The sequence below is a fragment of the Neoarius graeffei genome, chromosome 27, assembly GCF_027579695.1.
Source record: "Neoarius graeffei isolate fNeoGra1 chromosome 27, fNeoGra1.pri, whole genome shotgun sequence".
NCBI classification, from domain to species: Eukaryota; Metazoa; Chordata; class Actinopteri; order Siluriformes; family Ariidae; genus Neoarius; species Neoarius graeffei.
Window position 1 is genome coordinate 13,608,525 of NC_083595.1, and position 25,301 is coordinate 13,633,825.

General features: G+C 42.1%; 1 protein-coding gene across 5 annotated transcripts in view; it reads left to right on the plus strand.

Annotated features, from left to right (window-relative positions):
- The window catches only part of zranb3 (zinc finger, RAN-binding domain containing 3), a 230,706-nt gene that overhangs the window by 56,577 nt on the left and 148,828 nt on the right, over nt 1-25,301 (plus strand). For all 5 annotated transcript variants that reach the window (XR_009651757.1, XM_060911706.1, XM_060911702.1 and 2 more), the window contains exon 2: nt 13,386-13,404. Coding sequence is in view for 4 of the 5 variants with exons in the window: in XM_060911706.1 (XP_060767689.1) it covers nt 13,386-13,404 (19 nt within the window). In the remaining variant the exon portion in view is untranslated. The remainder of the gene's footprint in view (nt 1-13,385; nt 13,405-25,301) is intronic.

Genomic DNA, 25,301 nt, shown 5'->3' on the forward strand with positions numbered 1-25,301 from the left:
GCGCTGTCGCCTCACAGCAAGAAGGTCCTGGGTTCGAGCCCCGGGGCCGGTGAGGGCCTTTCTGTGCGGAGTTTGCATGTTCTCCCCGTGTCCGCGTGGGTTTCCTCCGGGTGCTCCGGTTTCCCCCACAGTCCAAAGACATGCAGGTTAGGTTAACTGGTGACTCTAAATTGACCGTAGGTGTGAATGTGAGTGTGAATGGTTGTCTGTGTCTATGTGTCAGCCCTGTGATGACCTGGCGACTTGTCCAGGGTGTACCCCGCCTTTCGCCCGTAGTCAGCTGGGATAGGCTCCAGCTTGCCTGCGACCCTGTAGAAGGATAAAGCGGCTAGAGATGATGAGATGAGATGAGACTGGATACTGGACAGTCCGAGCACTTCGTTGGTCATTGGGTTTCTAATATTAGTCCTGGTGCTTGAGGAACCCTGGTAGTTCCCTGGCTCTGTTGGCTGTCTCCTGGAAGCGTTTTTGTTGACCGAACAAGCTGTCCAGATACAAAAGGACACGTCTTACCCTTTTATGATAATCTACTCGTGCGGTTATCCAGGGTTGTTACTTTGCCATGCCTTGTGTTGAGGAGGGATCAGGTGGTTCGACTTGACACTTGAACCCCGTGCAAATCGGAGATAACATTTAAAACAACAAGGAGAAGGGAAAGGTCTTGAGGTGTTGAAGCGGAAACAGGCCTGGCACGAGTCAGCTTATTTAAAGAAGAGTGATTAATGAGCATGGAAATGGCACGTGACGCACACTTGGGTATACACACACACACACACACACACACACACACACACACACACCTGTGCTAGTGTGGATTAATTAGAAGCAAACAACACAGGGCACATTAATCATGGTCTCCCATATTAGAAGGCGGAAAGGGGATGAAGAGAGTGTTCTCCTTTCTGACATCTCACTCAGTTTTGTGGTGTTTTTTTTTCCTCCCAGAATGCATCATTCTGTCATTTGTTTTGTCAACACGTGTCTCCGTATCCCACTTTCCATGTCTCTCGGAATGCATTTCTTTCTCTCTCTCTCTCTCTCTCTCTCTCTCTCTCTCTCTCTCTCTCTCTCTCTCTCTCATTAGATACTTGCACCTGAAAAATAGGACAAAAAGCAGAAATGTCACATAGAGCAGTAAATCCGCTCTCTAAATACTATCAACACCGCTGATTGTAGATGAACTTAAACAGCACGAGTCTTTTCGAATATGTTTATCATGTAAGCGACTGAAACTACGACGATAATCTGGTGTAATGCGGCATGCCTCATGTTCACTGGCGCATAAATATTTATAACGTAACCTCATTTTTGCAGAATAAAAAATGAGATGGAGCTAAATTCCCAAATTGAGACATACGAACACGAACATTGTAAACCGTAGTGAATCTACTCGCTGTAAAAAGTCCACTGTGGCCGTAAGCAACATGAAATCGGCTTTAACTGAAATAGTCATGATGCAAACAGGAGTAACTGTAACATAAACAAGAGACCACATGGTTTGCAATCACTCAAAACCATAATTGTTGTAAATCCTCAGCTTAGCTTGACTAAGCTTGGAGCAATTAAAATTTTTCCCCTCAAAGATTCAGCACAAAATCACAATTCCAGTGAACATGAAACGCACATCTTTTCTTTATGGGTTCTTTCACTTTGTGTGGAGGGAAAAAAAAATCACATTTAATTTGAAAAATGAAATACCTCTGAGGCTGATCCATTCACGCGGTTTTTCCTGACTGGCAGGAAGGACTTGCTGTTCATGATTTTTTTTTTTTTTTTGGTTTCCAAGCGCTGCCTGAAAAGCATTAGGAGATGGCCAGATATGATGTCGATTATCTAAATCATGTTCAGACATGAGCACGTTCAAATAAAATAAAAGTAAAAAGGTTTTTCAGTTAAAAATTTCGGCGTGGGAAGTAAGGAATTTTAAGTAGACCGTCAGGACAGACGAGTCTAAAATGTTGTCTGTCCGTTCAAATTTTAGCCTGTCCAAATGACGGGCCAAAGGCATGGAGTAATGCGGCCAGGGGCCCACCTTAGGGGTCCTGCCTTAGGGCCCCGGAATCTGAAGGGCTTTAGATGCCTGAAGATGGCTTCTCAGCTATTTCCAGGCACATTTTAGTGATCTTCAAACTAGAGCTGTGCGGTTCACTGAAAATTCTTTTTTTTTTTTTTTTAACCACCAAAAATCATAACTGAGCATGCGCAAAAATACCGCAAGTCTCGGTCCTCATGTATTCTTATGTGGTAGCGAAAATTCAAAATGTCAGACAAGGATGATGCTAACCAAACGCAAGAAGATACTCAAGACAGAAGCTCCGTCTGGAAACATTTAAAAAAAAAAAAGAAACCGACCTCCGCAGTTTGCACGACATGCCAGAAGGCCATTAGTGCCGAATATGGAAATGCAGCAAACCTAAGAAAACATATTCAAAGCAAACACAAGATGGCATATGCTGCGTTCTGCAAACGAACTTCATTTCAAACTTCAAAAAGATCGCGAAAGGTGAGTTAATGCTTGTTTTAAGAGATGTACCGGACATTGAGCCCGTCATTGGTCAGGGCTCGACATGAACTTTTAAACCCACTTGCCCTTTGGGTTAATTTCCAATCTCTCTTTTCTCTCCTCCCTTCCCCCCCAATTATCATTTGCCCCTATTTAGCGAGCACTAATTTTTTATTTGTTTATTTATTTATTTAGGAAAACCATAGAATAGTTGTGAATTGCAACATAAAATGAAGCTCACACACTGAGTTCAAGTTTGGTTATTGATTACTTTTACTTGTAACGGACAATCACAAGTTTATCCAAAATAGTTTTTCCTGCCTTAGTCGATTTATTTCCATTTCACATGCATGCGGCTGTTGTAAAGTTGAGTGTATTTGTGTAGAACTCTCTCAGACTGTAGGTTCAGACTGAAATCGATGACAAAGTTTGTAGGAAGAAAACAATAGGGTGCCAAGACTTTTGAACAGTACTGTGTTTGAGAATATTTATATCTTCTTCTTTTTTTCCTTCTTTTTTCGTTATCTCATCCACCTTTTGGTTAAAAAAAAAAAACCCGCACTGTGTCATGACAGTCAGGATAATGTTTGAGTTTAAAGTTGTTTAGTGTGTAGGTTGTGGGTGTTTTTTATACAGACCTGGCAACCTGTAACTGAATCAGTGCAGCCGGTCTGTCATGATGCGGCTTTTTGTTTGTTTGTTTTAAATCTAGAGGTGGATGATCTCGTCTCATTATCTCTAGCTGCTTTATCCTGTTCTACAGGGTCGCAGGCAAGCTGGAGCCTATCCCAGCTGACTACGGGCGAAAGGCGGGGTACACCCTGGACAAGTCGCCAGGTCATCACAGGGCTGACACATAGACACAGACAACCATTCACACTCACATTCACACCTACGGTCAATTTAGAGTCACCAGTTAACCTAACCTGCATGTCTTTGGACTGTGGGGGAAACCGGAGCACCCGGAGGAAACCCATGCGGACACGGGGAGAACATGCAAACTCCACACAGAAAGGCCCTCGCCGGCCACGGGGCTCGAACCCGGACCTTCTTGCTGTGAGGCGACAGCGCTAACCACTACACCACCGTGCCGCCAGGCGGATGATGTATAACAAAATAATAAAAAAAGATATATAAATATTTTGCACAGGACCGTGTCCCTGTGATAACAGAAACGAAGCTCCAGCGCGCTCTGCTCTTAATCTGTTCTGTTCTTTCAGGATGTATCGCACATGTCACTCCTTGTTGAGTTTTTTATGCCCGAGTTGTTTGAAACCAATCTGGGTTTTCTGTGTTGAATAAGGAAGCGGCTTCACCTGTAAGAAAATCCAACACTTTCACGAAGGAGCTGACTCAAATGCGAGCAGAAAACAAAACATAAAACGAGGTTCTGAAGCAAACTCTTCCATCCTCGCTTCCGACTTTGTTTTTGTAAAATACATTTTAAATACAATCGTGAATTTCTCTGGAGTTTTCAGGCTGAGCTCCTCTCGTCGTTTTCTTTAACCACTCATTTCCTCGTTGTTCTTGAAGCATTTGCTTCTATTTGTTAACAGTTTTCTTGATAGCAGGGAGACGGTAACGCCTTTTTATCTATTTCTGTTTGAGCAAGCAAAAACAGCGCAAAAATTAACCATACTGAAGTCAGATGCTTGCACGAAAGACGTGTCTGTCTGACCCCAGCTGTAATTATCATGTAATGCGTGACATCAATGACAAGGGGTCTATAAACAGTACGCGTACCACACTACAACAGCGGGGGTATATAAAATAACTTGCAAAGCAGTACATGAAACCGGAACTAAGAAGACATAATGGCGGATACGTAGTGAAGGACGCTTTTCGGAACTGAAAACAAAGATCAAAAAGCTTAATTTTTGTGGTGCTTGTTTTGTAAAATGTGCTCATTCCAACTTCCCCGGTCGGGCATGTCGGGGACACATCCGGGCAAGTGGGATACATGTTTCACTTGCCCCGGGCAATCAGGCAGTCCTTAATGTCGAGCCCTGTTGGTTTGATTGATTTACAGCTCCAGCGATCATTTTTGCACCAAAAACTGCCTGAAGGACATAGGCTTCGCTAGCAAGCCGTACAGCCATATTTTACACGCCCAATTCTCAAAAAACACGGCTTATAAATTTTATACGAACCCGTGCTAACAAATTTAGTGGAATTTTGTTTTGTGAAGCAATTTTGTGCATTTCTGTGGACGTTTTTGTTGACGGTCAGTGGTTTCCCGGGGCATGCCCGGTGCGCACGCTTTCCATATATGGCAGTTAAATCGAGAAAATCAAATTTACTGCCAAAAATGTAGCGTTCTTTCTTATTGGTCAGACTTTGAAACGAGTCTTGAATGGAAGCAAAATACGAGTTTTGAGAGCTTTGCCAGCGAAGCTCAGCAGGTTGAGAATGAGTAGGTCATGTATTTGGATAAATATTTTTGCAAGGTTTTTTTATCATACAAGCATGATAAACATATTGCCAAACGTTATACGTTACACTTTCCTGTGTGCCCACAGCCAAATATTATAGTTTTTAAATGACCTAAATTAGCTGAAACATAGGACTTGTCACACTGACATGTGATGGATATTGTTGAACTTGATACAAAGCTGAACAGCCGTAGTCTCACTCAGAAGGCCGGATTATTTAGTCAGACCAGATTTGTTGATTTTTTTTGTTGTTGTTGTTGTTGTTGTTGCACCATTTTCAGTTTTATAAAAGCTTTTTGTTTCTTATTTTACAAGTTTAGCCGTTCTGGCATTTTTGTTGTTGTCGTTGTCCGTTTAATGCAAGAAACACTTTATTTATTTTTACATTAATGTTTTTATTTTGTTGAATATGACTGATCTGGACATGATGCATCTTCGTTGATTTAAACAGGTCATGTTGACTGAGTTAGTTGAATTTTTTGTTTTTATTCACGTTTGCTTGTTTTTGTTCCTTACTTCAGCAGCAAGTTTAGGTGTTTCTGTAGGTTTATCTGTATAATGCAAGTTTTTCACTTAGTATAATTTTATTTTATACTGTTGAGCAAACCGGAAGTGGAACAGAACTGATGTTTTTTGTGATCTCTCCCCCCCCAAAAAAAAAAAAAAAAAAAACCTGAAACCAAGGTGGAAAATTGAGGCCCTGTCCACTAGGGTTGGGCGGTATTACGGTAAGAAGCTATCCCGAGGTATCCAAAAGTACCAACGGTATTGGTCTCATTACCGTCATTTTAAAAAAATAATATATAATATCTAAATAAATATGGAGTACATGAAGTCATAATATAAAATAATAAATTGAAGATCATCCCGAATAACTGTGTGATCGTATTTTCACTAATTCTATCAATTTCCTAAAGAAGTTCTCATCGCATGCAGGGTTGTTTATGTCGTTACCATGGCAACCCTGCGTGACATTTGGAGTCTGACAGAAAGCTTCGCAAGAGACTGAGACCGTGGTTGAAAGATGGCAAGTCAAGATAACGAGTTAGTGGCAAAAAAAAAATACAACATCGGCAGTGTGGCAGTATTTTGGTTTCAAACCAAACGAAAAGGAAGAGCCAGCAATAATGTAAATGACCGCGCAAAATCGAAAAAAATGTAATATGTCCCCTAAGGCACACCATAGCCTGGGGTACTCCACTTCCACGAGATCTCTCCAATGAGTTGTGTTTTGAGGAGGTTACATGAGTAACAACAAGGTAAAATAATATAACGTATGACATTTGGGATGTGGGTAATAAACGTTTGAAATGTCATCTACTGAAGAAACGGAAGAAAACATCGTAGCGTAAACTGTTAGGTTTCTGGTGGGAATTAGCAATGCGCTTGCTATCTTTGTTGGGTGTGTTAAACCGTATGGATTTAAGTGGAATAATTGTAAGGAGTTATGTGATGAAGACAACGTTTTAAGCAAAGTAAGGCCATTTGATTATTAATTTCCCCGCCATGGCATGACGTGGGCCCATATGATTTTGCCTTGTGCAGCTATCACGCATTTGAATTAGGTTCGCCTCATTTGCGCTGAAGAATATGGTTTATCGCGCAGTCTAAACGGACTTGGGTGTTGGTTGATTCTTTTTCTTTTTTTTATTTCCCATGCTTGAAAGGGTATGATCCTGCTCATCGTGTACTTTTTTTTTGATGGAGTAGGTGAAATAGTGCTGCAAATGGCGTTTCAACGCAGACGTGTAAACGACAGTTGAATGCTATTTTCAAGATGAAGGAAGAGTTGCGTGATGCTTTGAAATATCTCTTAATCCATTCATCAATGCACAAAATTCGCTTTGCTGCTTAATCCATACCACAATGCACACAATTCGCTATGCTGCTTTTAAATAGTACATTTGAGGCATAGGCGCAGGTCTGGACAAGGTCCGCCGGTATAGGCGCACGTTACACAGTAGGCCGAAACAAAATATTATTTTTTTTCTCGGTAATACCGTATACCCCGGGAAAACACAGAGACAGTTTAAAGGTATCAAAATTTGGATACCGCCCAACCCTACTGTCCACACAGCAACGGATTCAGGTGAATCTGATAAAATTGTTTATCGTTTCAGCCTGGCGTCCACACGGCACCGGCGTTTTGGGTGCCCCAAAACGAAATCTTTTGAGAACGGGTTCCAGAGTGAAAAAATCTGGCAACAGCGCCATTGCGAAGTCGTCTGGATGAGTAGAACGGATTTGTTTACGATGACGTCACAACCACATGTGCTTCACACCGGGTAGAAGTGTAACGAACTCGATGCGAGTTGTCAACAAATCCTATAACTTGGTTCATGAAACGCGCTTACAAAATATTTTCATGGTGAATATTGATTGTGTAATGGTGCAAAGTGAGAGAATAGCCCTTAGGGCAGAGTCAATCCCGCCAGCAAAAATAGGGGAAAAAAAAGGAGCGATCTCACCTCTTCAGATGTTTATTCTGGACCATTCAAGAATTCTGGAGGATATCAGAATGTTGGCGTACCAGCTTCCATCTACCCCCATTCATTCCTCTTTCCGCGTCTCCATTCAAAAAACGAGCACGTGATTTAAAGGGACGATATCCATAGGATAGGGAGTGAGAAAGTGCGTGTGACAGTGACGGGGATAGTCACTGTGCGCATGCGCAGTCTACTTCTGTTGTTCTGGTGTCTCCGATGGGACCGTCTTACAGCGCACGTAGTGGTGTGGCATGTGTATTGCATCGTTTTCAGCAAGCGTTGCGTTGCCATATGAACCTGATATTTTACTGATCCGTTGCCCATGTGGACACGATATTTAAAAAAAAAAATCTCGTTGCCGTTGTCGTGTGGATGTAGCCTGAGGAACCGCACAGCTCTACTTCAAAGGCCAACTTATGCGAGACATTAGTTGCTAATTACACTACAAATTGAATAACATTTACGAGAAAATGTCAGAAGATTCAAGAAAAGCATGCTTAATGTTCTACCCAAGAAAACAGTCGCGCGCACAGGTCAGTTCCATGTCTAGAAAAAAGTATGGAGGGCCAAGGATGTTCCAATTGGTTGCAACTTACTGGTATTTGTATACAGGTACTATAACAACACTCATGAAACATTTGTCATGCTCCGCTCCGGACATCCACTCTCACGCCAGCGCCGATCCGAATCCGGAACGGGAATTCCTTCATGCCTGCATTCACTTCCTGGTTTTCTCTGCTGTTATATAAATGCCGTTCTCAGACAGGAACTTTGCCAGAACGTCTCGCTTTGCTTCTAGCCGTTTCTGTGCTTCTGTTATGTTTCATGGTTGTTTGCTCAAGCTCATTTTTCTATTTCAGGGTTTTTGCACCAAGGGTTTATTTCTAGTTCATGTTTTTTTGCACTAGGGTTTTTTTTCTTGTTGTTGGTTTCTTGTCCAAGCATTTTTGTCCTTGCCTGTTTTGTGTTTTTGTCTAGTTTTCTGTCAGTTGTTATCTGGATTATTTTTGCCATTTGTTTCCCCTTGTGCCACGCCCTTTTCCCTGGATTAAATCTCTATTTAATTGGCTACTGTCTGTCTGTGTTCTGCTTGCGGATCCTTATCCCACCACACCTCCATGACTCCTAACAATTTTTATATTATGTTTTAATAACTAGTCTATAAGAAATTTATTAATTAACAATACACCTGTTCTTACATGGGAGTTAAAATTTTGAGTCTGAGATTCCAGATAACTTGAACAAAATGACTTTTTTAAAATTCGGCATTCAGACTCAAATCTGCTGCACTGGAACTTAGAAAATAGAAGAAAATAAAAACTCTATATTAAAAGATCAATCTACATCCTACAACGGATATGACTGACTGACTGTCATTCTTATTATGAATAAAAAACTGCACATAATGACCACTGATTGGCAGCTTGGCACTTAATACTGTACTGCAAAGTTTCATGTAAACTGAACTCTTAATCAACCAACTGGATCAATCAGATACCGTCAACCCAAAAACACTAGTTCAAATGCATCGTGCAATAAAAACAACAGTGAATACTGAGTGTTTTATTGAGTGTGCCACTTGGCGAGAGGGAGGTGCCTGTAAAGTTGGGTGGGGCTAGGACCTTCGGTGGCAGAGTTATGAATTTTTAAATCCCTGCGTGCAAGAGCGGCTGGAGCAAGGGCTCGTGCTAAAGCTTTCTGCAAGCCATGCTCGCTGCTGACTCGGATTGGGCCGAGCCTGGGCTCGTTCGAAAGGTCTCGGGGAGAGGGAGGTGCCTGTAATTTTTGGTAGGGCTGGGACTTTGGGTGGTCGAGTCATGAATTTTTAAATTTGGGCCCACAGGGGCCCCCATTTCACAGGCTGTGTTACGACATAATGTATCCGCCCAGTATAACATTTGGAAGAAAATTAGAAGTATATTAGGCCCATGCCTTTACAATTTTGCATGGGGCATCCGGTTTGATGCTTTTGAAATTCGGACGTACAAATGCAAAAATTACCAGTAAATGTCTGCCGGTCTGGCCTTATTTCCCATGCTGAATTTATTCGTGCTTCCCCAGTTTGAACTCCATCACAGGGTATGGTGAGTTTATAAAAATCTGTGCTGTACTTCCTTTCTTAATTTGCTTAATATGGAGATTGGGCACTATTATGGAGTAATCACAACTACCAGGTTGCCTGCACCACCTTTGGCTTTCAAGAGCAATGTAGATTTGCCTGGGTGTGGCAGAAATATTGAACCATGCAAGACTGATTGTATTGCACAGTTGCTTGAAATTGATCAGCTTCTCATTTATGCTGTGGATGGCATTTCTGCATCATCTCAAAGATTGCTCGATTAAGCTTGAGATCCATGGTGTGTGCAAGGAACCTGAGGAAGAAAACGCAGTCTTGTTCCTGGCTTTGGTGAGCCGTGACTTGGAGATAAACTGGAGTCACTGTTCAAATGCTATTTACTGGGTATGGGGCAGAAGTAGCTCTGGGTTTCTGATCAGAAGGTTTCTTGATCAGCTTTTTTTCTGCATTCCTTAATGGTCCAGTCTTGATGCTCTTGTTGCTCCTGGAGATTTGCTGAGAACATGGGCCCTCAGCATGGCCTTTAGGTGTTGTAACATCTTGCAAGACAAAGTCTGATAGATGTGAGGTGGTGATCAGAAGTGACATTCTGCACACAGCTGTGCACAAATCCTGTGTTGAATTCCTAATCCGCAAGGTTTTAAGCATGACAATAACGGGTAGGGGTTTTCCCCCCTCCTTTTGCATGATTCATGGTAAACCCTTGAAACAATTGTGCCTGAATTAACCTTGGATGACAGCCACATGGGAGCTCATTTTGCACCAACTTCAATAAGACATTCAGTGCGTTTACATGCACATAGAGAAAATCGAATTTCTGCCGTAGCTCGACTGAAATCGAAGTTCTAAATGCCATGGATACGCCTGAGCTCGGCTGAAATCGAAACGAACTGGATTTCTCGTAATCGAGCTACGCGACCTAGATTATGCGATTGTAGCCGAGCTACTTGGTGCATGTAACCCTGTCGAGCTACTTGCTTCCCTTCCGGAAGTGACGAGTGACGAGACCACAAGCGGGAAACACAACAGCCTCGGTCGGCATGACAACAGTAGTAGTAGTGAGCAGCAGAAGAGGTCAGGAGGAACAAGGAGACAAAAAACAAACAATTGAACTTTTTGTGTGTTTATTAAGACATAAATTAAATTGTAAGCAAGAAATGGACTTTAGAAAAATATACAATTGTGCAAAATAAGTTGTCTTACAAAACAGTGGTCTGCGCAGGACAGTTTGTAGCCAACAGGTGGCAATGACATGTGGTGTGAATGTAAAGTGGAAATCACTCCTCTTCTTCATGATGACAACCGGAAGTGTACCAACACGATGGGGCGTGTAGCGCCACCTGTGGCTCGGGTGCACAATGTACCTCACACAATAGCTCAATTTCCTTGTGTGCATGTAGGATTGGATTTCTCTGGCACCCTGCTGGGACCCTTAGCTCGATTACTGACAGTAGCTCGATTTGGATGTGCATGTAAACGCACTGATTGAGGTTGCTTGAAAAGCCATTTCACGAGTACACCGAAGAATCCGTGGCCTGTAGTTCAGTAATAAATGCTGTATTGGGAAAATAGCAGCATGTGTACAGGTTATTTCCAGACAAACGGGGCACGCAAGAGTTTGCATCACTGCAGGAGGTTTTTTTTTTTCCCTCCTCTCCGGTGGTTTGCATTCTACCTGTAAGGGTGTCGTGTCAGGTGACTCAGGGAGGATAAACATGCTCCCTGCAGACTGAACAATGGCGTCCCTCAAGACTCGGTGCTCTGTCCTCTTCTGTTTTCCCCCTCTATACCCCTTCTCTTGGTGATGTAATAGCTACACGTTTCCTCGTACCACAGTTATAATGATGACACCGCATACTACTTCTTTCACACCATTAGAGAGCGAGGTTTCTTCGTACATCATGGCATGTCTGGCAGACATCTCCTAATGGTTGGCAGCTCATCACACTGAATCCCTGATGTATATTTTTGGCAGTGCATGTCCACTGTCACTCCCTTTGTCAGCTTCCTGAGCTCTTCTTCCGAAAAGTCTGGGACAGACTTGCGTTCTCAACCTTATTTATAGAGACGGATGTCCACCTGAACATTTCATGAGAATAGTTGTCTGCAAGAGGTCAATTTTTCCAGCAAGACAAGAGAAAACATTTTTGTAAATCTTTTGACAACAGTTATTACGAATGGGGTTTTTTTTTTTTTTTTTTTAAACTGTTGATAGGTATGTTGTTGATATGCACTGTCAACAAGGCAAGTTAATTTCTCTTCTCACTTACCAGAGACTCCTTTTTTCTGTTTCTTGTCATTAAGGAATCTGAGGCTACAGTGTGAACAGGTTCACAAAAACATCGCCTCATCTTTTATTCAATCGTCCACAATCGAATTCACGTGATCCTACGCCCCATGGAGCTTCAGATCGCTTTTCTTGACTGACAGAAATGGAACCTGATGTGGTCTTCTGCTGTTGTAGCCCATCTGCCTCAAATGTTTCCTACATTCTGAGGAGATGCTTTTCTGTTCAGCACGGTTGGAAAAAGTGATCATGGTCCTTTTGAGTTCCCATCGCCTTTTTGTTTTGCTCAAACCAGTCTGAGGCCCACTTTACACAGGGACGGTCTGAAACAAAAACGCAAAAGTCCGTTTTTGTTCTCACTTTTTTTTCCGTGTCTACACGACCGTTTTCAAGGAGGAAATCTGCGCCTGACGCATAAATGTGTGGAATTCAATTGGATGTGCATGCCAGGCGGCTAGGTGGTGCTGTGAAAGACCTCCGCTATGTCTGCACGCATGCGCAACGTCTTCGGTCTTGTCTGATCTGCACATCTGCGCCGCGAAAACTTTGACTACTCTGGCTATGGTAAGAAAGAAAGTAAGTACAAAAGTAAGAGCATACTATACCCGCCTCTGTTCATTAACGGTATATGTGCAGATTTGGTATAGATGTTCGAAGGACTCCTGGATGTTTATTAAAGCTGCCAGAGCAGCTTGAAGGTCCGTTGGATCGATGTAATCAGACATGCTCTTACTTTTTTACTTACTTTCTTACTTCCCGGGCTGGCATGTACAGTATATGACGTAAACGCGTACCCGACGTGAGCAGATCCGAGCAGAGTTTTGCGTATTGGGTAGTTTAGACGGATATGCAACGGGGGCTGTTTTTAACTTATCCACTCTGGAAGGCGTTTTCAAATTTTTCCGTTTTTCAGCCTCGGAAACGCCGTCCCCGTGTAGACGAAAGGCACTTCCGATAAAATATTTAGTCGTTTTTACCCGACAGCGTCCTCGTGTAAACGGGCCCTGACTTTTCTCCTCTGCCCTCTCTCAACAACAAATGTGTTTTTTTTTTTTTTTTTTTTTTTTTTTTTTTTATTAGTCTTGGATTATGTTGATCATCTGCCATACAAGTCCATGTGAATGAGCGGTTAGTCCAGAAACGGTAACATTTGAACATGCGCGTGAATAAAGTCAGGTGTAAATCACAGCCCAAACTACTGTCAGAGCTTCGGTCATAGCAAATTAATCAACACCTTGAGTTTCAAGAATTCAGCAGTCCTGTGGTATATAATAGTCCGTTAATTAACACTCTGTGCCCCGACACTAATGACCGGTGCAGTTTAATTGGATTTTCAGTGTCAGGTGTGTGAAACTAATATTGAGCAGGACGCACAAGACAGGAAGCTCTGTTTTCACAGTACCTGGCTGGATCGATAAGTCAGCCTCCTCAGACATCGATTGTGGGCAGAAATGAAAAACGTAATTATCTGGGGCACTGCTTATGAGATGACCAATGCTTTTGATCAGTTCTGGAGTCATTCGGTATCCAAAGCAAACTGGAGCAAGAGAAGAATAATTCTCGATTATTTCATTCCCTGTGTTTTGTTCTTGTCTTGCAGGTGTTTGATTGCCGATGAGGTAAGCCTGTTTTATTTCTTTTAGTGAAAAGTGAAATTGTTCCTGTTAAGACCACTTTGATGCAAGGAAAGGTTATAGAACTTGTAGTACAGATTGTGGAAATGTTAAACTAAAACACTGCAGGGCTTTATCGGAGCATTTTTCCAGCCTACTCCTTATTCTACTCGGAAAGGTGTCAATACAACCCCTGGCAAAAAAATATGAAATCGCTACTCTTGGAGGATGTTCATTCAGCTGTTTTACTTTGGAGCAAAAAAAAAAAAAATCACAGATATGACGCCATTATTTTATTTAACAGCTGAACATTCTGTCTTTGTAAACTATACCTCAAAAAAATTCAATGAAATTGTTGTAATTAATGGCTCATTTTTTTTTTTAAGATCAAGTAAAGGAAAAAAATGATGGAATCATGAACCAAAAAAATCACAATTAGTACTTTGTTGCACCTCCTCTGGCTTTTGACAGCCTGAATTCTTTGAGGCCTGGACTTCACGAACGAAAAACAAGATTCTTTATCGGTCAGGTTCCACCTTTCTCGTATAGCAGTTGACAGATCAGCTTTGCAGGATGGAGCCTCGTCATGGACCTTTTTTTTTTTTTTTTCTTCCAGTTTTCACCATAAATTTTCAACTGGATTGAGATCTGAACTGTTTGCTGGCCATGTCATTGAGTTGATCTGCCTTTCCCAAAGAAAAGTTTTCATGCTCTTTGCTCTGTGGCAAGATGCGTAATCATCCTGAAAAATGACTTCTTCAGAGTGCCTTGAAAAAGTATTCATACCCCTTGAACTTTTTCACATCTTTCCACCTTACAACCACGAGCTTAAAAGTTTTTTATTGAGATTTTATGTGATAGACCAACACAGAGTAGCACATAATTGTGAAGTGAAACGAAAATGATAAATGGTCTTCAAAATTTTAAACAAATAAAAATCTGAAAAATGTGATGTGCATTAGTATTCAGCCCCCCTGCGCCAATACTTTGTAGAGCCACCTTTTGCTGCAATTACAGCTGCAAGTCTTTTGTGGTATGGCTCTACCAGCTTTGCACATCTAGACGCTGAAATTTTTGCCCATTCTTCTTTGCAAAATAGCTCAAGCTCAGCCAGATTGGATGGAGAGCGTCTGTGAACAGCAATTTTCAAGTCTTGCCACAGATGCTCAATGGGATTTAGGTCTGGACTTTAACTGGGCCATTCTAACACATGAATATTCTTTGATGTAAACCATTCCATTGTAGCTCTGGCTGTATGTTTAGGGTCATTGTCTTGCTGGAAGGTGAATCTCCTTCCCAGTCTCAAGTCTTTTGCAGCCTCCAACAGGTTTTCTTCCAGGATTGCCCTGTATTTAGCCCCATCCATCTTCCCATCAACTCTGACCAGCTTCCCTGTCCCTGCTGAAGAAAAGCATCCCCATAGCATGATGCTGCCACCACCATGTTTCACAGTGGGGATGGTGTGTGCAGGGTGATGAGCAGTGTTAGTTTTCCGCCACACGTAGCGCTTTGCATTTAGGCCAAGAAGTTCAACTTTGGTCTCATCTGACCGAAGCACCTTCTTCCACATGTTTGCTGTGTCCCCTACATTTCTTATGCCTGTCTTTCAACAATGGCTTTCTTCTTGCCACTCTTCCAAAAAGGCCAGATTTGTGGAGTGTACGACTTATAGTTGTCCTGTGCACAGATTCTCCCACCTGAGCTGTGGATTTCTGCAGCTCCTCCAGAGTGATCATGGGCCTCTTGGCTGCTTCTCTGACCAGTGCTCTCCTTGCTCGCTCTGTCAGTTTAGGTGGACGGCCGTGTCTTGGTAGGTTTGCAGTTGTGCCATACTTTTTCCATTTTTGAATGATGGATTGAACAGTGCTTCTTGAGATGTTCAGAGCTTGGGATATTTTTTATAATCTAACCCTGCTTTAAACTTCTCCAGAACTTTATCCCTGACCTGTCTGGTGAGTTCTTTGGTCTTCATGATGCTGTTTGTTCTTCAGTGTTCTCTAACAAACCACTGAGGCCTTCACAGAACAAGTGCATTTATGCTGAGAGTAAATTACACACAGTAGGACTCTATTAACTAATTAGATGACTTCTGAAGGCAGTTGATTGCACTGGATTGTATTTAGAGGTATCAGAGTACAGGGGGCTGAATACTAAAGCACACCACATTTTTCAGATTTGTATTTGTTTAAAATTTTGAAGACCATTTATCATTTTCGTTTCACTTCACAATTATGTGCTACTCTGTGTTGGTCTGTCACATAAAATCTCAATAAAAAAACTTGGTGGAAAAATGTGAAAAAGTTCAAGGGGTATGAATACTTTTGCAAGGCACTGTTGTCGAGTCACTAAACCTCGAGTCTGAGTCCAGTCTCGAGTCCCCAGTGTTCAAGTCCAAGTCATTTAAAAAAAAAAAAATTCAAGTCGAGTTTGAGAGCAAGACTCCAATCTTCTGTGAATGTGCTTCTCTTTGTTAGGGAATGTGAAGTATTCTGTCAGAGATGGCTGGGAGACGGATGTGAGCGCAGAAGGTATGTTTATTAATACAAGTGAAGATGGTAAACGATCCAGAACGGCAGGTAAAATCGTAAAACGGTGAAACGGGCAGTAGGTCGAGTGAGGCACAAACAGGCTATCGTAGACTCGGCAGAATCAAAGACTAGAAACAGGAAATCAGAGATCAAGAAACCAAACAAGGAAATAAGGCTCAGTAATGTGTCAGCAACGCAACTCAATACTTCGCAAAGTAAGTGTCTTTTCAGAGTTTTTTTTTTTTAATCAGCGTGCTGATTGCGCTTTAATCCTGTATAGGTGTATAGATGAAAGTCTTCCGGATTTACCCGGAAATCCGGATATTTGACAAAACTCTTGAAAATCTCCGGTTTTCCGGATGGAGAAATTTATTTTTCGGATTTTTTGCGTTCCTAGATGCGGCGTAATACTTCGCATCGTCCTTGCCTGGGCGCGGTCCTTAAATAGCCCAAACATAGTTCGTTGCTTAAAGACAGGTGTTCTTTGTTAACGGCGTGCGTGCCGGAGCTCGTTAGGCGCACACGCCCAAGGCGCGCCTTCAGGTGCATGTGCTAAGGCGCGCAGAACTGACACCGTTCTGCACAACACAATCGCACTAGAAAGCATGGTCAAGCTGCCAGTGTAGCTGCAGTCTTTTTAGTTGCAAATTACAAGTATTTCCTCGTGTTAATAATTCGCCATGTCAAAACAAGCAAAACTTTCCTCCTTCTTCCACGTGAAGAGAGGTCAGCAATTTATTAGATTTTTTTTCCATCAAAGTTGCATTTTGTGGTTTCGAAGCTAAGTTTTAGTGCCGTTTCTAGAACACAACATCAAGAAAACGTGGAAGAAACAGCAGTAATGGAAGAGCCGGTTTCTAAGCTGCCTAAAACTAGCAATGGGAATTATTTTTTGTCACATAATGCACTCTGGCTGCCAGTCAGTGTGTGACACACACACACCCCTGAAAAATCCTGGCTACGCCCCTGATTTACATGAGAAATTTGGTATTCATTGGTGTGTTTAAATTTACAGACAATACGAACTAATGTAAACAATTGGCTTCAACTCGCATAAATCTGAATTGGAAATGTTTAGTTCACTTTAGCTTCTGCAAACGCACAACTCTACTAAAAGATTGATAAACAAGGCTCAGTGTCCCCAACATTGAAACCTGAAAGCTTTAGAAACTCTAGGGGTGTTCACACGGCACATATTTGCATCGATGCTGCACCGATGTATTTTGTTGCGATATATCTTACACCGGTGTAAATTTTGTGGAGCGTTCACACGTCACAAACCTGCTTATTAGAGAGAAGCGTGTTAGCACCGGTGCAGCCCCACTTGCGTTCACACGGCAGTTTTTGCGACCGTGCTATACGATAGTAATAACGCAGAAATGAAATATGTGCATGCATGAAAATGTACTTCCTTTTCCCGGTTGTCATGGCATCATCAAGCGCCGGGAAAACAACGTGGATGAAGAGACGCAGTTCTGTTGTTGTTGATATTCGCCATTTTGGAAGCGCAAAATACCAGGATGCAAATTATGCAATGCCCGTATGTAATCAACTCTCCTCACGCGTAGCGAGTCTACCCCTGTAGCGTTCAGACGTCCCATTTTATATCGGTGCTGCCCCGCAAACTAGCATTTACTCCGGAGTGAATTTCTTAAACCACCTCCCGAGCAGGGTTAGATTTGCACTGGTTTAAGCAGCTTTCAGGGGCTACACTGCTATAACTTTGTACCGTGTGAACGCTCTACCGGGGCAGCCCCGGTGCTACACCGGAGTAAAGGTTGCCGTGTGAACACCCCTTCTAACAGACCTTTACTTTTTAACAGGACTTTTTTGGGATTTTGCTGAGTTTACCTTCAACTGTCTGATTTTTTTTTCAAAGTAATGAACTGTGTTGCAGGAAAATCACCGCGTTTTCTAAATGCACTCCTGAAAGTTACTCATTAACTCGGGGAATTAAATTTGATATTTTTGACGTTAATCATGAATGTACATGAAAGAAAAAGGCTTAAAAGTTAAAACTTGTTTTAGTGAAAATAATACTAAAATGCACTAGAATGCAGGGGTTTGCGTGTCCCGACCCCCCCCAATCCTAGTTTGACTTTCAAAAGTTGAGGATTTTTTTATTTTTTTTCTTTGCTCCACTTTCATCTCTAATAGGTGCGAGTTGTTTGGTGCGCGCGCTGTCCGGAGCGCACCCGAGACCGTAGGTCACGTTAACCGACAATTGTCCGTCACTGACAGATTTTTTTTTAGCTATGACGGAAAAATCTGAAGGCCGTCGGTCATTTTGATGGATGTTTACCGTTACCATTACTAATAACAATAATAGCCTAGTAATAAAACATAATGAAACACACAATTGAAATGATTGGCAAGTTGTGGCAGAGTTTTCTTACATGCAGTATACACAGTCTTCACTGCCGTCACTTTCAGTCTGAGCCGACGTTGCGGCGAGTCTTGATGTTCAGTGCAGAGGCTGCTCATGTATACACTGTAGGCACTGCGCAAGGCTGTTCCCCCCATCGCGCTCCTGACCGCGCTCTGACTTTTCTAACCACTAGCACAGTGAGATGGATTAATGTTTCCCTTCTCTGCAGAAGACACGTCATTTTTGCTATTAAAAAAAGAGATGCATTGGGTTGTTTGTGTCGTTTCCCTGCCTGTACAATAGCGCTCATTTAGGCTAGTTGTTTTCTTGTTTTTAAAATGAAACAAATGTCGATTTATCGTATTCTTCCCCAGCAAGCTTAGGAAGCTTAGGAACATCCCTGCTCGAATATCTGCTAAACTATCATTTTAATGAGAGCACGGGTAGACAAACTAACATTTAAACATAACTTTGTTTTATTTAAGACCTTCCTGCACCACTGGTGCAGAAAGAGCGCATGCTGCAGGATTTCCTCTCTATGAAGAGAGTACTAGCAGGGTCGGGAAATCCAACTTTCAGAGGCTCTTGCCGGCTTCTGATCACTTCCCTGGGAGAAATGTTTCCCGACTTCAGAACTTTGGCTGAAGTGGCGCTGGTTATTCCAGTCTCCAGTGTCGCAGCAGAGCGCGGGTTCAGCCTTCAGAATAAAATTAAAACGTCAATGAGAAGTCGTCTGTCCGAGGCAAAGACGCAAAATTTAATGACAATTGCCTCGGCAGCAGTCTCCATTGACGACTCTGATTATGCACAAGCGAGCTCCCAATTTAAATCCATGCGGGCCAGAAGGAAGGTTTGAGCTCACGCAAACAGGTCAAATTAGATTGTCACTTAAATCGTTGTAGTGGACTGTTCATATTTTAACTGCAATTGTCTTGCTACGTTGTAAAATAACATTGTTCATATGCCCGTTAAGGCACAACAGCCGCAATGTTTTTAGCGGAGGGAAAATGGGTTCACAAGTGACCGAACGTCAGAATCTCTGTTCATCTTTTTGCATCATAAATACATAAATAAATGATTAAATAATACAAGCTTGTTCTGTGAATTAATTTTTAAATGAAAATGAGTCCATGAAAACACAAGTTATTAAATATATAGCATTTATAGCCTATATACATTGTCATTTAAAAGTTAAAATAAAATCTCATCTCATTATCTGTAGCCGCTTTATCCTGTTCTACAGGGTCGCAGGCAAGCTGGAGCCTATCCCAGCTGACTACGGGCGAAAGGCGGGGTACACCCTGGACAAGTCGCCAGGTCATCACAGGGCTGACACATAGACACAGACAACCATTCACACTCACATTCACACCTACGCTCAATTTAGAGTCACCAGTTAACCTAACCTGCATGTCTTTGGACTGTGGGGGAAACCGGAGCACCCGGAGGAAACCCACGCGGACACGGGGAGAACATGCAAACTCCGCACAGAAAGGCCCTCGCCGGCCACAGGGCTCGAACCCAGGACCTTCTTGCTGTGAGGCGACAGCGCTAACCATTACACCACCGTGCCGCCGTTAAAATAAAATGACAGATAATAATGGACAATGATGAAATTTTTACGACCCTGTCTGTCAAAATGACGGACAATGAAAAAGTCTAACGCAACCACTGCTTGAGAGTCTACCTCATGCACACGCCGAGGTGCGCAGGTGTGACACTCTTGCACATAATTAGTACAAAATTAACATCGATATAAATATCTTATGCCAAATTATGGCATGTGACAAAAAAATAATAAAGAAAAAAATCCGAGTTCTAATGCGGTTAATGCACAAGACCGAGTCCAAGCCTGCGTCATCATCATCAAAATGACTTTCAATTGATGGAATGAGAAAAGTGTCCAAAATTTCGATGTACACCTGTGCATTTACTGTAGAGGTAATGACTGCCATCTCCGCAGGTCCTTGACCGGACATCCAACCCCACGTCATCAATGAGTGGAAATTTCCTTGTCGTCTTCAGGCAGTCATCCTTGTATGTTTCATTGGAACGGCACCAAACAAAAGTTCCAACATCGTCTCCTCAGCCAGTGCAGATTCATGATTCATCACTGAATATCACGTTCATCCACAGTCCATGACTGCTTCGCTTTAGCCCTCCGGAACCTTGTTTTCGTCTGTTCGTTCACGTTTGGCTTTTCTGTATGTAAATCCCATTTCCTTCAGCCGATTTCTTACAGTTCAGTCACAAGCGTCGACTCCTGTTTCTGCCCATTTGTTTTTCATTTCTTTTGTTGTGCATTTTCTATTTTCAAGGCATATTGCTTCGAGTTTCCTGTCCTGACGCTTTGATGTCTTCCTTGGCCTACCCGTATGTTTCCCTTTTCCAGCCTTCCCATTTTGTTTGTACTCGCTCCAACTTTTAGACACAGCTGACTGGGAACAACCAACATCTTTTTGCCACACTCCGTGCTGAATTACCTTCTTGAAGGAGTTTTATAATAATCCTTTGCATTGTTTCAACTGACTGCTCTCTTGTCAGGACCATGTTTCCTGTCGATCAGCCAGGTACAACAGCTCCAAGCACTCTCTTTTAACTGCAGACTCATTTGCGTATTTCGGCTTGTGCGGGTATTTGTTTTAGAAATGCAAGTTGTAGGGCGATTCCGTTATTTTTTTTTTCCTCCTCAGTGAGTGATGCCATAATTTTTTTTTCCTTTACTTGATCTTAAAAAAAAAAAAAGTGCTGTTAATTCCACCAATTTCATTACACTTTTTTGGGGTATATTTTACAAAGCCAGAATGTTCAGCTGTTAAAGAAAATAATTTTGTCATATGTCATTTTTTGTATTTTTCACTACAAAGTAAAACAGCTGAATGAACATTCCTCCAAGAGTAGTGATTCCATATTTTTTGCCAGGGGTTGTAATAAGTTGATGAAACATGGGGGGACGCACAAACTTTTGTAGTATTATGACCTTGTATGCTGATTTTTCCTTTTCATCCCTTTGGCTTAAGCCCGGCGCACACGGGCGACTTCTCGTCGCAAGCGTATTGCAATTTTTGGATGCAAGTTTCCTGTCTCGGGTAGCTGCGTGTGCGCGTTATCTGCGACCAGTGGGCGATTTGAGGAGGGGGGATGCAAGTCACGTGGAAATCACGTGACTGCTTAGCCTTTGGAGGCGATCGGTTCCTTATCGCAAAGACGCGCACACGGCGATATCTCTGCAACAATTCAGCAGTTAGTGATTTATTATTATTTTTTGTTTGTTTTTTTTGGTCGCAGAATATCAAGCCTGTTTGATAACCGCGATCTGTCGCAAGCAACAACAAAAAAATCGCCATTTGAAATATCCGCACACACAGCGACTTTTCACTTGTGTCAAAAAGTTGCACGACCAAGCGAGGGAAAATCACCCGTGTGCGCCAAGCTTTATGAATATTTAATATCGTTTAGACTTTCAAGCAGGTTTATTTTTAGAAATAGAGCGGATATAAAATGTCTACACCCAAGTTGAACAAGATAAATTAATTAAGCAACCAACAAAATTCAGGTGGAGGAAAAAAAAAAACCAACAATAACCTGGTTGTACAAGTGTGCCCTCCCCTCTTTTACAGTTATGTCCATAAATATTTGGACAGAGGCAACATTTTTCTAATTTTGGTTCTGTACATTACCACAATGAATTTTGAACAAAACAATTCAGATGCAGTTGAAGTTCAGACTTTCAGCTTTAATTCAGTGGGTTGAACAAAACGATTGCATAAAAATGTGAGGAACTAAAGCATTTTTTAAACACAATCCCTTCATTTCAGGGGCTCAAAAGTAATTGGACAAATTAAATAATTGTAAATAAAATGTTCATTTCTAATACTTGGTTGAAAACCCTTTGTTGGCAATGACTGCCTGAAGTCTTGAACTCATGGACATCACCAGACGCTGTGTTTCCTCCTTTTTAATGCTCTGCCAAGCCTTTACTGCAGCGGTTTTCAGTTGCTGTCTGTTTGTGGGCCTTTCTGTCTGAAGTTTAGTCTTTAACAAGTGAAATGCATGCTCAATTGGGTTGAGATCAGGTGACTGACTTGGCCATTCAAGAATATTCCACTTCTATGCTTTAATAAACTCCTGGGTTGCTTTGGCTTTATGTTTTGGGTCATTGTCCATCTGTATTATGAAACGTCGACCAATCAGTTTGGCTGCATTTGGCTGGATTTGAGCACACAGTACATCTCTGAATACCTCAGAATTCATCCGGCTGCTTCTGTCCTGTGTCACATCAATAAACACTAGTGACCCAGTGCCACTGGCAGCCATGCATGCCCAAGCCATCATACTGCCTCCGCCGTGTTTTACAGATGATGTGGTATGCTTTGGATCATGAGCTGTACCACGCCTTCGCCATACTTTTTGCTTTCCATCATTCTGGTAGAGGTTGATCTTGGTTTCATCTGTCCAAAGAATGTTCTTCCAGAACTGTGCTGGCTTTTTTTAAATGTTTTTTAGCAAAGTCCAATCTAGCCTTTTTATTCTTGAGGCTTATGAGTGGCTTGCACCGTGCAGTGAACCCTCTGTATTTACTTTCATGCAGTCTTCTCTTTATGGTAGATTTGGATATTGATACGCCTACCTCCTGGAGAGTGTTGTTCACTTGGTTGGCTGTTGTGAAGGGGTTTCTCTTCACCATGGAAATTATTCTGCGATCATCCACCACTGTTGTCTTCTGTGGGCATCCAGGTCTTTTTGCATTGATGAGTTTACCAGTGCTTTCTTTCTTTCTCAGGATGTACCAAACTGTAGATTTTGCCACTCCTAATATTGTAGCAATTTCTCGGATGGCTTTTTTCTGTTTTCGCGGCTTAAGGATGGCTTGTTTCACCTGCATGGAGAGCTCCTTTGACCGCATGTTTTCTTCACAGCAAAATCTTCCAAATGCAAGCACCACACCTCAAATCAACTCCAGGCCTTTTATCTGCTTAATTGAGAATGACATAACGAAGGAATTGCCCACACCTGCCCATGAAATAGCCTTGGAGTCATTTGTCCAATTACTTTTGGTCCCTTTAAAAACAGGGTGGCACATGTTAAGGAGCTGAAACTCCTAAACCCTTCATCCAGTTTTAATGTGGATACCCTCAAATGAAAGCTGAAAGTCTGGACTTTGTCCATGTCCATTATATAACTATAACTTGAATATGTTTCAGTAAACAGGAAAAAAAACAAAATTTGTGTCAGTGTCCAAATATATATGGACCTAACTGTATAATGGAGCATGGGACTGTGCTCGGAACTAACCAATCATACACTTGTCAGTTAAAGAGCAACTGTTTTTCTGTCGGATTTTCTCACATCATCTTGGTTTCACCAACTGCCAAAACCACGATCCATAAAGAGCTTACAAAGGATGTGTAGGTTCTAACTGTCGAAAGGGATCGATCAGGAGGCTGCCAAGAGACCTACAGCAACGTTTAAAGAGCTGCTGGAATATCTGGCCAGTACTGGATGCATGTGTCAACATTTTCTCATATTCTTCACACGTCTGGTCTATTGGGTCGGGTAACTCGATGCCAAAAGGCCCCTTTTTTTCTTTTTTTTTCTCCCCCCAAATTTAAAACATCCAAGCCCACTTAAAGTTTGGTCTGAAGAGACGGTTGTAGAATGTTTCAAGCATACATCTAAAAGATAGGTTTGGTGCAGTAACAAGACAGCTCATCACTCAAAGAACAACATGCCCACAGTAAAGCATGGTGGTGGCAGCATCAAGCTCGGTGGCTGCTTCGCTTCAGCTGGAACTGCGGCTGTAGTCAAGACAGAAGGGTTCTTGGATATCCTCGAATACCAGTCTACTTGGGCACAAAATCTATAGGCCTCTTGGACATCTGAAGATGAGGAAATATATTACTTTCTAGCGCGATAATGACCCAAAGTCCATAAAGGAACAGATGATGAAAGGTTAAAGGTGTCGTCTTGTTCATGTATAGTTGTGTAGCCCCCTGGCACTGCTGTTACTGAGCAATGCAACACTAGGTGGTCAGTGTCTTGTGGGGATTCCTGACATTTAGGGCATATAGGGGACTCTATGTACAGTGGATATCAAAAGTCTACACACCCCGTTAAAATGATCGGTTTTTCTGATGTAAAAAAAAAAAATGAGACCGACCACAATAAATAATTTCAAAACTTTTCCCACCTTTAATGTGACCTATAACCTGTACAATTCAACTGAAAAACAAACAAATCTGTTAGGGGGGGGAAAAATGTACAATAAGCTGGTTGCATAAGTGTGCACACCCTTAAACTAATACTTTGTTGAAGCACTTTTTGATTTAATTACAGCAGTCAGTCTTTTTGGGTCAGAGTCTATCAGCCTGCCACATCTAGACTTGGCAATATTTGCCCACTCTTCCTTGCAAAAGCGCTCCAAATCTGTCATTGCGACGGCATCTCTTGCGCACCTCTTCAGGTCACCCCACAGATTTTCAATTGGGCTCTGGCTGGGCCATTCCAAAACTATTTTTTGGGGTCATTGTCATGCTGAAATATGAAATTCCTCTTCATCTTCAGCTTTCGAGCAGACACGTGAAGGTTTTGGGCCAAAATTGACTGGTCTTTAGAACGGTTCATAATTCCCTCCCCCTTGACCAAAGCCTCTGTTCCAGCTAAAGAAAAACAACCCCAAAACATGATGCTGCCACCACATTGCTTCACCGTGGGTATGGTGTTCTTTTGGTGATGCACAGTCTTGTTTTTGCACCAAACATGCCCTTTAGAATTGTAGCCAAAAAGTTCAACCTTGGTTTCATCAGACCGTAACGCATTTTCCCACATGCTTTTGGGAGAGTTGATGTTTTTTGTTCGTAAAATTTATCCGGGCCTGGATGTTTTTCTTTGACCCTACCTCATAGTCCTAGCCTGGGAAATCCCATGCTGCTTTGCACAATCGTTCTGATCTGAAAAGACAGCATGGAAACTATGGTCTAAAGGCTCGCCTGAGTTAGGGAGCCAAT